The 14,273-nt window shown below is 38.9% G+C and overlaps 2 protein-coding genes across 4 annotated transcripts in view; one reads left to right on the plus strand and one right to left on the minus strand.

The window, feature by feature from the left end:
• The window catches only part of exoc3 (exocyst complex component 3), a 30,793-nt gene extending 27,303 nt beyond the window's left edge, over nucleotides 1-3,490 (plus strand). For all 3 annotated transcript variants that reach the window (XM_052017092.1, XM_052017091.1, XM_052017093.1), the window contains exon 14: nucleotides 138-3,490. In XM_052017092.1, coding sequence (XP_051873052.1) covers nucleotides 138-309 — 172 coding nt within the window. In that variant the 3' untranslated portion in view covers nucleotides 310-3,490. The remainder of the gene's footprint in view (nucleotides 1-137) is intronic.
• On the minus strand, nucleotides 3,486-14,181 carry pigm (phosphatidylinositol glycan anchor biosynthesis, class M). The gene is given in 6 exon segments (XM_052017095.1): nucleotides 3,486-3,670; nucleotides 3,672-3,788; nucleotides 4,957-5,058; nucleotides 5,634-5,892; nucleotides 7,521-8,107; nucleotides 13,759-14,181. Coding segments are annotated over 6 exon segments (1,281 nt in total). The 5' UTR covers nucleotides 13,924-14,181; the 3' UTR covers nucleotides 3,486-3,619.
• Nucleotides 14,182-14,273: the final 92 nt, after the last annotated feature.

Raw genomic sequence — 14,273 nt, forward strand, 5'->3', positions numbered from 1 at the left:
TTTAAAAAAACTTGTAACATGGCTGTTTTTCTTCCTGCTTAACTCTGAGCAATGCACAAGCTAATAATCTAACTATAAAACAACCTTATTTTCTAATGAACCTTTTATAATTTAGAAACTTTACTGTTACTCCACAGGGAAGAACACATCACAGCCCTCCTGGCGATGAGGGGAGATGCCAGCAGGGAAATGAAACAAACGGTTATTGAAACTTTGTGCCAAAACCAAGCTCATCCTGGTCCTAATTTTAAGCCAATCTTCAAAGATATTTCAGCACAAAATTTAACATTGGCAAAATTAGTGAAGTGAAATGTTCATTTTTGGAAGTTAATGTATACAGTAGACCTTGCTATAGCAACACTTGGGAAGCATCTAGAAAGTATTATGGAAAGTTGTATTGTAAGCTTGAGTATCCTTGGAATAATTTTTATTTAAAATAATCAGTGCAAGTTTTTCTGACTGAATTGTAAAATGAGTGGACTCTACTAGCTAAAAAGATGTGTGTTCAGCAGAGACATTGTCTCACTGAGCTCCTTGGTTTGTCAGCTGAGCATCTGGTAGTCTTCTGACCCTGAAATAGATCCAAGAGTGTAGGTGTAGCTTCACTACTTTTGTAACTAAAAGTATTTTGAAACTACTTTGGGCCCAACAAGCAGGGCTAAACTGCTTTTCGTGAGCTTGTTAATAATGCAGTAAGAATTATAGCTCTGTCAAACTGACAAGCAACTTTGTATGTATTTTTGCCTTTTTGTCAGCAATTTTGAGAACAAATAATTAATGCCACATTTTGGAAGACACAGAATGAGGAATGTATTTTTATGTATGCACGTTTGTACAGGGTTTAAGGTGCATATCCAGAAGTAAAATGGATAATTTTGCAGAGGGTTTTTAATTCTGATTGAAATTGTCTTCTGTAAAATAAGTTCGCAAATGTACATTTAACATAAACTCAACAATAGTTTGATGGTGGACATTTCAAATGGTGTTTGTGGTGCTTGCTCTTTTTAAAGAAAAATCGAATTCAAATATGTATAAAATAAAGCATGAGTATAAAGGGTACTGTTACCAGCTCTGCCATAATGTGCCATAAGTTTTTTTTTGTTTTTGTGCATCTCTAAGTTTTAGGCAATTAATATTTTAACAAAGTAAATGTGTTACTCCAATGGATGATTAAAATATATGGGTAGATGCCAGATGGATCTTATTTTGTGAAAAGTTTTGAGTTGTGACCACTTGTGGATTTGGGAGAACAGGACAGGTTTGACATCATCTTTATCCATTTTCTTTTTTGTTCTGAACTATCTATAAAGGGATTGTATCTTGATTTGCTATTGGACCTAGTTGAATAGCAAAAATTTTTAAAAGCCCAGCATTGTATTATTCTAATTTGAAATCTGTACTGGGGGATTAGTTCTTTGCCTAAAACCGGTTGAAAGTAGTGCCCTCAGCTATTCAAAGTTCTTTATTCATGTACTGTGTATTTAGGTTGGCTGTGATGTCCAGTAATTTGCCTTCCAGATGTAAGTTAATGGTAAAGTCCCACCATTCAGTACCTCTTAGACAGCCATTTCTATTCCTGTCTGATGTGGTATTTCCCAGAAGGGTAAGCATCTAGCTTTGGCTTGCTGCATTCTGATCTACGGTATGTGTAGTTCAGTTTCCATTTGTAATAATATGCAATGACTTCTCCTGATTACCTGCATTATCATCTCTTCAAGCACAAAGTCTACTATGCAGCAGCTTAATCATCCATGCTGATATTTGTATTCCCAAAACATCAAATGAACAAACCTTACTCTTAGCCCTCAGCTGATAACAACCAATTTTCTCACGTGTCCCTAATTATGGCATCTGGTGAATGGTTTTTCCATTTCTTTGTTGTGAGTATATAACCATAAAACCAGATTAAGAAGACCAATCCTGTCCTCACTGACAATCTCTACAGTACACTTTTCACCTGCATGCAATGTATCACAATGAAACAGAACCCCTTTTTCCAATTGCATATGGTTCAAGGGTGATAGCATCATCTTTGAGAGCACCTCAGAATCTCCTACAAGCAATTGCATATATGATTAATAATATGGTTAAAACATCTCAATTATGCAATCAAATACATTAAATATAAAGCTTGTGTTTTGAAAAATGTTCTAGACTTAAAGTACAAATAGAATTTTATTATGCATGGAAATGCATAAACCACACTTCATTATAAGTAAATAGTTTGATTTTGATGAAGCCAGTGGCATCATGTAAATTCCACAAAGGATGATGAAAGCAACAATTGTAAAAACAAGTTAGTTTAAACAATCTTGATGGTACAGTGGAGCAATCAATGAAATGATAGGAATGCCATGATAGCAGGAGTGTAAGGGAGAATATTTCAGGCAGGTATTAAGAGGAGTCAAATACCTTTGCTAAGAAGGGAGGGTAGCAGGACTTTAAACTAAAAGATTAATACTGTGGTAAATTTTTACATAACAGGTAATGAAGACATTTCATATAGAGTTGCAGTTACATTAACAAATTTATATGTAGCAAGGTCCTGTATTGTAGTATTTTGCATCCTGGAGTACAAATAAATGGCTCCTATTTGCCAGTGCTTGTTTTTGCTGCTATCTTGACTTCCTGCTTAAATTTTACAAGACAACTTGTGATAATAGAAACTTGATCTATTAGTCCATTATCTTTGGGGTCTGGAATGAAGCTGCAGCACAATTAGCATGGGACATCCAGTCCCAAGGGGGATTAAAATGTACTTCATTAAGCAGAGGATTAATTGCACCCATTCTTCCTTCCACTCCAAATTGGTTAACAAAAATTTCTGACTTTCTCTGCTTGCCGCATTGGTATTTCAGTACTACATATGGTGGAAGTGGGGCCTCCTGGTGCTTTCTGGGCTGGGATTGTGCCCTAAAACAAAAATACTGCCAGTGGGGAGGAGAAACAAAAAACCTCAACTTTCACTGCAACTTTTTGACTTAGTGGTTTCTTCAAGCAGTTCACCAGTGCTGCATTCCTCAGTCCCAATCCAGAGACAAGTGTTTGAATCCTATAATGGCAAATGGGGAATTTAACTTCAAGTAATTAAGTAAATCTCAAATAATGGTAATAACAAAACTATCAATTGTTGGGGGGAAAAAGCATCTAATGTTCTTCACTGATCTGGCTTGTATCACCAGACATACCAATATGGTTAAAATTCAGCTATCGCAAGGGCAATACGGGATGGACAATGAATGCCAGCCTTGCCAGTGATATCTACAACTTATGAACAATAGAAAAAAAGGGCACTATTACCATGATCCCAGGTAATATATTGGGGTTCTGTTTTACAACTCACCAGCAAGTGGCAATTCCCTCTGACGGCAAGGCAAGCAAGATTGTGGATTCGAGGAAAAACTCCTTTTTTTTTGGGCAAGATGACCTTTCTAGTAAAGGATATAGTTATCCAGTGAGTAGAAGTAGCACCAAAATACTTTGCATATTACATACTACCTATTTCTAAAGGGGCCCTCATCACAGAAAATAAAATAGTAATTATATTTAGGCAGAATATATTTTAAGTATGATCCATGAAATAAATAGCAACATCCTGGGCACAGAAGCTTTCCTGCTCTTAATCTGTTCTTGTTTTTGACTGCAAATCCCTTTTCTTGTAGTTTGAGATTAATACCAATGAGAATGAAGCAGTTGATGGAAAGGAATAGCAATCCAGCTACCCAGATAAGTAGATATGTATTCTGTCCTTCAAACTCCAGGTAATATGCAGGGGTGAGCCATAATCCCTAGATTGAATCAAAACAGTAATCAGGGAAACCAGTCTGCAGAACCAAATGTGATTTTATACAATGAAATTTAGCATCTGATAAAGTTAACACTTTATTTTCTCAAACTATTTTTACACACTCCCATCTTACAATATGTTAAAGAGGTCTGGCACTCTGATGACTCAAAGCCTTTTCCATTCTGAATGCAAGCGTCAAAGATTAACTTTATGTCAGCTACTATATTTAATATGCAGGAGGTGGTTGGCCTTTAGTGAGCCCTTCCCCACAGTAATACTTTTCCAAATAGGAACACGGTGCAGGAGAATCATAACATGCCATCAGTCACTGGAAGTCCAGTACATCTACTTCAGTACTTTATGTAAATAGCCAGCCACAAGTTTCAAAATGGACTCCCACTCCCATATTACGAACTTAACTACATCTCTGTCATTTTATATCAATGTTTTGGTGATTAATATTGATTTGCTCTCCCATCTTCCACCACCCATTTATAAAACCTTTTATGCAGACAACTCTCCATGCAGAAGAGCTATGGTGAAAAGCTTGGGATCTATGGCTTCTGAGCGTGAGGTCTGAACAAAGGCAAGGATGGGGAAACAAAGATACAACCAAAAGAGGAAGTTCATGGAAGCAGGCATGAAGAGAGACGGCAAAATGCAGGACATGGCCTCAGAATTCCACATGATATGATCTGGGTGGTTTTCAATGATAGAGTGGATTAAATGTTACACGTGCATTTAAAGGCAAAACTTTAAGGAAGATTTGTAAGCAGAATTTAAGAATTTTGAACTCAACATGCTGGTGCACAGATACCAATGGAGCTTGGAGAGAATGATGAAAAAAGGATTCAGAAAGCCAAATTTTAAATGGCTGTAGGCTTCTGTGAGCTGATAGATGAAGGCTGCTTTTATGGGATTGGAGAAGGCATCCCTTGCAGTGGTAAAGACAGTAGTGGATTTTGGCAGCACAAAGGAAAGATGGGCAATCTGCAGTAATGTAAATAACACCAAGTGAACTCAGTCCGAAACCTCTGCCTGTGTTACACCATGGACAATCACAAGAACGTGTACTAGAAGCCACCCAGGAACAATCTTTCCTGCTATTCTATCCAGTCCCCAGTGTTGCAACATTAAGAGAGTTTTTACAGTACAGGGAAAGTACCAACCTGACCAATGAACCACAAAGCCAGGAGCATAATGCCTCTTCTCCAGGAAAATGTCAGATGTGGAAGAACCATTGGTAAAAGGCACAAGTACCACAGGAAATACTGAAATCATAAAGAAAGAGCACATAAGTTCTTTTAGCCTTCACAATATTTTAATTGATTCTTTTTTCCTCTCCTTCCACATACAAATGGAAGTTTTACAAAGCATTTCAGTTAAACGTGGAATATGTTTAATACTTGTGTGCCATTCAACTGAAGCTGTGGGAGGCGGGGTGGACATGTCAGCTATGCCACGTGATTACAACCTTCCAACATCTTGATTTGAACTTGTTCACTGGTATGCTATTGTTAAATCCAAAAGTCCCTGCCTGTCACTTGTTATCATTTCCTTGCTGACATCAAACTCCCAACACTGTTCCAAGCTCTGTCATGGAAAAAATTCTGAGATGGACAGACAAAAAGATTCAAGGATGTGCTCAAAACCTTCCTGAGAAAATACAACCGCTCAGACTCATGGGGATCCTTAGCCTATAGCTACTTGAAATGATCTATCAATTCAAGAATTTGAATTAAATTCTGGTCCTTTAATATTCCAAAAAGATAGTTGACCACATTTCCCTGGGAGCAAAGAGACGTAGGCAGCAGAAAGTCTAAAAGGAGAATTTCCTCAGACTCACCTGTGAAGTGCACACTTTATTGAAAGTGACAAAAATGGCAGTGTGAAGGAAGCAGCAAAATGTAAGGTCCTTATAATAAGCAAAAGATGTGATGACAAGCAGCAGGAACTGTGGGAAGAAAGCAATCAGTCCCAGAACTGAGCTCCACTCGCTCTCTGCAGTCAAATACAACATGTAGAAATACGGGGAGAAGTTGTGGCGAATGTCTCTTCTTGTTAAATGGTAAAAATACGTGTGCTCCAGAAATTCCCAACCATAGCTAGAAAACAAAAAAAAGTCTAAACAAAGACTGCAAATGTCATAATTAGTTTATAACAAAATAAGATTTTTCATGGATAGTAATTTTTACTGCACATAAGGTACCAATAAACATTTAAAAAATAAAAGCAGACATTATATTGAGCCCAAACATTTAAATGTGATTCAGTAAGTGGAATGGTGTATTGTTTTCTGAGGATTGCAACATTTGTGTTACATTTGATTCACAACCGCAATTGCCCACAGAAGTAACTTTTTAAAAAAAATTCTGAGCCTTGGCAATGAGTTCAATTGATATCCAATGGCTATACACATACAAATAATGGTAAAAATATTTAAGAATCAGTCCTCACAGCTCTGCATGCCTCCTGTTGAATGAAATCCTGTTGAAAGAAGGACTGAGGGGTGACTTGATTGAAGTGTATAAAATCATGAGGGGCATATAGGGTGAATGCAGTCTTTTTCCCAGGGAAAGGGAATAAAAAACTTGAAGGCATAGATGTAAATTGAGAGGGTAAAGATTTAAAAGGGACCTGATGGGTAGCTTCTTCATGCAGAGGGTGGTGTGTATATGGAATGAGCTGCTAGCGGAAGTGGTACAGGTAGGTAAAATAACATCATTTAAATGACACTTTGGACAAGTACACAAATAGGAAACATTTAGAGGGTTATTTAGAAGCTCTGCTGTGAACAGTGAATGTTTTATATATTTTCTATATCTACAGCCTGTGCACCGCTTATGAATACCACAAGCAGCTGTGATGCAGCCTGAGCAGTGTTATTACAATTTTCATTCCTGTTCTGCAGATTCTGCTTTTCCAGTTTTTCACAGAATTAGTTTCAATATTATTCTACACTCTTACTCATTTTTAACCACTAAGCTACTTTCCATTCCACCGTTTATCCTGGTTCCTTGCTCTTGAATCTATGCCATTGATATATGGAGGCAGCAATTGAAAAACAGTGAATGCACAACTTGCTCATTCAGAACCAACGGTCTGTCTTGTCAGGAAAACTCATATAAGCTTATAACCACAGACAAAATAGCTGTCTCTATGCAAGTAACACAGCGGCGATAGTTTGGTACAATCATACAGAACAGAAAATAGCCAATTAGTCCATTGTGTCTATGCCATCTTTGAAAGATATATATCAGTTCCCTTGCTTTTTCTATGTAGCTATTTTTCCTTTGAGTATATATCAAGTGGCCTTTTGAAAATTATTACTGATTCTGCTTCCATTACCCATTCAGATTACTATAACTTTAACAGTGCAAAAGCAATTCTCGTCTATTCTTTGGTCCTTTTGCCAATCATCCTGAATCTGTGTGTTCTGGTTATTGACCTTCCCGCCAGCAGAAACAATTTCCCCTTATTAAGTCTATCAAAACTACTCAAAATTTTGAACCTGCTGAATCGCTTTTATCGCAGGTATCATTAGAGGTCAATCAAGATTGGGAAGCCCACCAGATTTTTTACTTCCCTAGTGATTTTAATACCCTTCTGGCTTCTTGACAGAAATTAATTAATTCAACAGAGAGGGAATCAAATCTGCTATCTTTCTTGTCAGTATAGCTCAGTGCATTTGCCCACAAAACTATCAGCAGACAAGTACGTTCAATTACTTCACCTGTAATAGAAGAATACTCCTAGGATAAGAAATTCGAGGCCAGCAACAACGATGAACAGTAGCACCTCCTTGTTTAGCAGTCTGACAATAAACATTGACCAATGCTTCTTATAACTGAAAAAACCTATGCCTTTTTTAAGATGCTGTTTATTCCTTATAGTTGAAGGATCATTCTCTGCTGCTTGTTGGTCAGTTTGAAGTGACAGGATTATGGGAAATGCATAGGTCACTGGGTAAATCTTCAAATGTACAGAAAGCCCATAGAACAGTGCAGCCTTCACAATCTGCCTACGCTTTAGGTAGAGCAAAGTACTTAGGACCAACACTGCCAGAACAGCTTCTGCATTCCCTCTACTTGAAACAGTCATTGGCAGGGGGTTGAAGAGCCATAAGCTACAGTACCAGCATGCACTCTGACTGTCCAGTCCTTGGAGGCATAGGATCTTGTGCATGAGATGAGCTGCAAGGACATCACATGTAATGAAAACAAATTTCCCATACACTTCCATGAGGTAAATGTTGGGCAGCAGCATCCATGCTAGCAATGGTGTGTAACGATAAGTTGCTCTTCTGTATGGAGAGGCCCCCTAAAAGCAAATTACAAAAGGAAAACCAATTAGTCACTTTATGATCACTGTTGTCATAGATGTATTTAGCCTAATTGTATGATGTTATTTTTAAAAAAAATGTACCATCATTATCTAATATCTTTCTTGAATAAAATTCTCAATTCATCCCCACTTCACCCACAATAAGCAACAGGTTCGTGGCTACCAGTTCTTCACCTTATTTATATGCAACTTAAAATTGCCTTCCTAAATGCCACTAATTAAACCGACATATTTCTCCACCAAAATCTTTGTCAAGGGGCTAACAATAACATGCAGGCAGCCCTAAGTATCATATTTCTATAAAATTATTACAACATAATTTTTAGTCACAACACAGAGTCAGTTAAAAACATTTCTGATCAAGCAAGTTGTACCAGTTTTCTTCAAACATAATCAATATCCAAAAGGTCCCCATTCTTCTTTGAGTTAGAACAGAGAACAGTTCAGCACAGGAACAGGCCCTTCCCCACAATGTCTGTGCTGAGTTAGGAAAAGCCAACCAGAGTAACAGATACAGTAAAACTCCAATAATCTGCTATACCCTGGTTCAGAATCTTACTGGGGTCCCATTCCCACGGTCCCTATAAATATACTGAGGACCTGTTTTCACGCTCCCTTTAAACATACCTGGGTCCCATTTTCCATGCTTCCTTTAAATTCACAAGGGTTTTATTTCCCACATTCCCTTTAAAGTCACTGGTTCACTGGAAACTGTCTTATACTATTGCAAGCATCTAAAAAAGTTGAATTGAAATTATATGTTGGTGTATTAATAGGAGTAATATCCAGAAAATCTATCAGTCTGGCACTTCCAAAGTCCTAAGTGTGACAAAACATAAGCATTTTACTGTAATTAGAATATCATAACTCCACAATGCCTGCTTAGTATCATAACCTGATACTTGTAAAAACAATATCCTATGATAACTATATAATTCACACAATATCCTGACTGTTATTTTTGCTCATTACCTCTACACAGTTCACAAAATGTTTCTAACCCATTCCAATCCTTATATTTTTTGCAGCAGTAATTTGAATGAATTGTGTCCATTTATTAAGGGGAAGACAAGAAGACTTCCACATTCCCAGGAGATGAGGAGAAAGCACCTCAACACAAGGTAATGCATATATCAGCAGCTCATTAGACATGGGAGATAGGAGATCTGTAGTGTAAACATGGGCCAATCAATCACAAAGCAATGAAATCTGCAAAGCACAATAACTGTTCAAATATTGGAAGTGTGTTATGAATCGTACAGATCAGGTAAACTGTACCAGTCACTTTGTACCTCAACTCTGATGCACTCAATGTCAATCTTCTCAGGCCGTCCTTTGGGATTGAGGATGACTTGTTTCCACTCTATTTTGTGGGTTCTGAGGTGGCAGATGAGGCCAATGTGCGAATGACAGATTCTCCCATGGGGCAGAAGGTGGTTGCTGACCAGGATGGAAAGTAAGAGTGAGTGTGTGTGTGTGTGTGTGTGTGTGTGTGTGTGTGTGTGTGTGTGTGTGTGTGTGTGTGTGTGTGTGAGTGTGTGTGTGGGTGTGTGTGTGAGAGAGAGACAGACAGACAGACAGCGGGAGGTGGATAGTTTCTGAAGTATGCGCTCCTTCTGGCACTTACACAGGACTTCCATGTGTTCCCAATGCATGCTCTTACACTCTTGGGGTTCTCAATACCATCCCCAATGCCAAAACCAGTTTATGGAAAGCCTGCAGCACCCAGAAGCAGAGGCAGATTATTCTGAATTACAGCTGCAATCACACATCACAATCTCTGGCCTCTAAGTGCCATTTCATCACGTCTGGAAACTCAGGCAGAAAAACTTGTTTAGTGCATTTCAAAAATGTTTCCAGAAACTTTAAAGGAAGAAATTATTACAGGAACCAAACAGAAGTGTTAGGAATGTTTCAGGGTGTGGCTGCATACAGTAAACATAACTCACATTTCTAATATGTACTTAAGGTCCAATAATATGTCTGCCAATTTGGACATGGTCAATCAACAATGCAGTAATGCTATAGTTATATTAAGTGGGCTAATAATCTGAAGGACATGAAATCAATTTCCATCAGTTGAGAATTTTAATTGTTTAAAAAAAATTAAAAATTACAAATTTAACAGGACAGCTGGCCCTTTAAGTCTGTTCTTGTGTTAACATTGTTGCTGAACGTCTACTTCAATTACATCTACCTTCCAACCCTATCCCCAGATTCTGATTTCCTGAGTGCCCAAATATTAACGATCATCCAGTTTACTGTAGGATAGCGTGTTCCAAAGACTTGCAACTGACTGATGAAATTTCTCTCCATTTTATTCCTGATAGGTTTACACCTTTCTCTAGATTACATTCTTTGCTCTAGGTTCCCCAGCCAAGGGGAACATTTTCTCAATAGTTACCATTAACCGCTCTATGAATTTTATTTCAATGAGATAAACTCTCATTCTTCTGAACATAGAGTCAATTCACTCTCTTTATGTAAGGCAACAGCTTAATCCCAAAAATCATATTTGTAAACCTTTGCTACAATCTCTGCAGGGTTGTACGTCTTACTCCAAATGTAGTCTCACCATGGCCCATATAACTAGCACGACTTTCTTACACTTTTACCTCACCTACAGCTTGCAATAAAATCCAACATACCATGTATTATCCTAATTCCTTGCTGTATTTGTACGTAAACTGTGACTTATGCACAAAGATAAAAGGACTGACACATGCAGAGTTCCCCTATGTACATCTGCCATTCTGAAAATGACCTGTTCATTATTTTCTATCTGTGAATCAATCTATGCTAATATTTTACTTCAAAATCATAAATTCTAATCTTGTAATAATATCTTGCAAGCCTTCTTCTCAAAGGCCTGCTGTCAAATGTCCATGTGTTTCCTCTTCTTCCAATTCAACTGTCAAGTATCTCTAACTGATTTTTCATATATGATTTGCCTCCAATCCAGGTGCTGGCTCTGCATAATCGATGAATATAAAGTTGCCTATTGCCACAGTGACTGTGAACTGGTGGATGTTCCAACATGACAATCTAAACAACTTCACCTGACATTCATACTTATTGCTGTTCCTGAATCCTTCATCATTCATGTCCTGGAGTGAGTCATCATTGACTAGAAACTTAAACTGGACCAGTGAAGGAGGAATCTCTGGGAATCATAAGAAAGTTGGGTAAGTTTATAATATGGTCAACTTAAGTGTCATACAATACTGGAAAGGGATGATGGGAAAATAGATCAATAGTGGAGGTAGTTGAAAGGTTACGTTAGAAGAGTAGAACATTCATTCAATTAGGGAAGTGTTTAGATTGCAAGTCATAGCTAGCTAGAGCTGAGGTAAACAAATGGAGGTTGGCATGTAGACTAAGTGCAGGAGAGCTGATCATAAGGTAAGCGAAGTCACGATAGAAAGACAAGACCATAATTTAGAGCACCCAACTGTAAAGAGAATAGGGGAAATGCTGTCTGGCAAATGAAGGCAAGGTCCCATTTGTCAGGCAGATAGAGGCAACTCCTGCAGAGATAAAACAAAGGTCAAAATTACACAGAAAAGTGGGTTACTGATGAATTACTTTGAAAGTGCAAAATCTGCATGTAACTATTATAACACGAAGAGCATAAATTGCTGGAAGTTTTTTGGATCAGTGGATTATCTTTGAGCTCTCACTCGATATGCTCCCCAGTGCACACTGCAAGAAGGCCTGAATAAACCGATTTGTTCGAGAAACCCACACTGCTGTATGAGATTTTCTTTGTGTGCTATCCTAATCTGAGCTGTAATTAAGAAAGCAAATGGGCTTCATGTGAAAGCCAATATTCAGGTGAAGGCCAAAAACACAAATCTCTCCAACAACCAGCCATATTTATGCTGTGGTTCCATGAGTAGGCTGGTGGTTAGGAATCCTGCAATGAGTGACTCGCATTTCGATTCCTCAAAGCCTTACCGCTATCTACAGACTACAAATAAGGAATGTACTGGAATAGTGTCGACTGTCCTAGATGATGTCCATTCTAATAACACTCAAGCTCCAGGGCAAAGCAGCCCATTCACCCAGTACCCATCTACCACCCAAACAATATTTCCCTCCACCATCAGTACATAGTCTGTGCCATTTACAAGGTGCACAGCAACAACATTGGCTTCCATGGTATCTGGAAAACTTGTAACTTCTACCCCTACACAGAAGCACAAGGGCAGCAAGTATATGGAACATCACCTGCTGATTTCTCTTCACATCACACATTATCCTGATGAGGAAATATACTGCCATCACTATCACTGGGTTTAAATTCTGGATCTCCCCACCAAGTTCACAGGGATTTCAGCAGTTCAAGAAGGAAGTTCACCACCAGCACTTAAGGATGCACACTAAATACTGGCCTGGACAGTGATCCCCATATCTTGCAAAAGAATGACAAAACAACCCAACTGCTTCATGAATGTCCTTTCAAGAAGAAAAAAATTCTTCAGGCACACCTTTGGTCTCACACCAAAACACTTGACTCATTGGTCTCTGAAGTGACCCATTAAAATACAGTTGCCACTGCCAGTAAACAATGATTGATGGGTGTTGAACTAGAAGGCACAGAGATTAATTGCTAAAAGATTTAGGACAAAGAAAAACAGGGAAAACACACAATAGAGATGTTAAGCAATGGTTTACTTAAGTTTGTAATAATAACAGAACATGTTTTCTTTGTTGAAGTGAGTGATGCATGTGGTTATAGTCTGAGAATGCTGCTTGAGGAAAGTGGATCACTGATGACAACCTCTGTGCTATAACCAGCAGGGAAACAAAAAGAGGTATTACATGCTTGTCTTGTTTATTCTTTGGAACACTTCTAACTGCCTTATTATCAGGTTTTCGGTGCATCAGCCATCAATACTCTCTTAAAAAAGTCATCCAAATATGAAGATATCTCTGACAATACCAGCCTTTATTGGCTCTTCTAAACTGGACTCAAGGTGTGGGCTGCTTTGTCAAAACATTGCATATGGTATTCTTAAACAATGTGTTCCCGAGTTTTTATTCTGCATGTATGAAGGATATATGCTTTCAAGTTAAAGGCAATGGTGTTCCTATCCACCTTTCATCTTGTGTGCTATCTCAGTGTTAGAAACCAAACACTTGGGAAGTGCTGAAGAACCGTTAATGAATGGCAGTGTGCACCTTCTGGATGATGCATATTGCGTTTGCCATGGGGGGAATATTTATGGAGGTTGATGAGATGCCAATCAAGCAAGCCACTTTTCCTGGATGACAATGAGTTTCTTGAGCATTGTTAGAGTTAAGCTCATTCAATCAGATGAAAAATATTAAAATCACCTGCCTGCCGTTACATTCAATTACATATGACTGCAATTGTCAAGGCCAGCATTTATTTCCCATCCCTAATTGCCCTAAAAGAAGTGGTCGCCCTAGTCCTTCTGATGAAGGTACAGCATTCCACGTTTATGAAGAAATGGCACTATATTTCGCTGACAATGCACAAGTCAGATTCTTCAAATTTGTCAACAACTTGATGGAAGGAAACTGACATGGTGGGTGGATGAATCTCAACACTCAGTAAGGTGCATCTCAGTTAACTCACACCATGCACCACGTTGAATTACCTGAGTGACAAATCTGGCGGCGTCTGTGAAGACTCGGTAATCCACATCGGTGTACTTAACCTGCATGGAGCGGTCCTGGTACAGCCCATAGAAGACGAGGATAATGCGAATGCACAGAGCAGCTACGAACAGGGCAGCAACCCCACGAGATCCGCCTACACCCATTTACAGGGCAGAGTGGCGCCACCACCCCTCTAACCGTGGATAGAGGAGACAGTCGCCCTGGGTTAACGTTGAAAGCAAGGAGGCTTTAATTCAGAGGGTTTATTCCCTATCACTGAGAGTCTGCCTGGGTGGAATTAATGAGCTGGTGGAGTGCGGCCCATGTTAAACTGCTGCACTGCGGAGGAAGCAGAACGACCAGTCGTGCCCAGGGGTAGGAGGGAAGAGCTGGGAGCGCAGGCCCGCCAGGTTTCCTGCACCTCCCACCCGCGGGAACGTATTCCCACACCAGTCACGGTCATGCTCCAGTATCCACGCGAGTGACGGTGGTTATTTGCCGGGCGATCAGAGCC

This window comes from Pristis pectinata, chromosome 5 (assembly GCF_009764475.1).
Source record: "Pristis pectinata isolate sPriPec2 chromosome 5, sPriPec2.1.pri, whole genome shotgun sequence".
Taxonomy (NCBI): Eukaryota; Metazoa; Chordata; class Chondrichthyes; order Rhinopristiformes; family Pristidae; genus Pristis; species Pristis pectinata.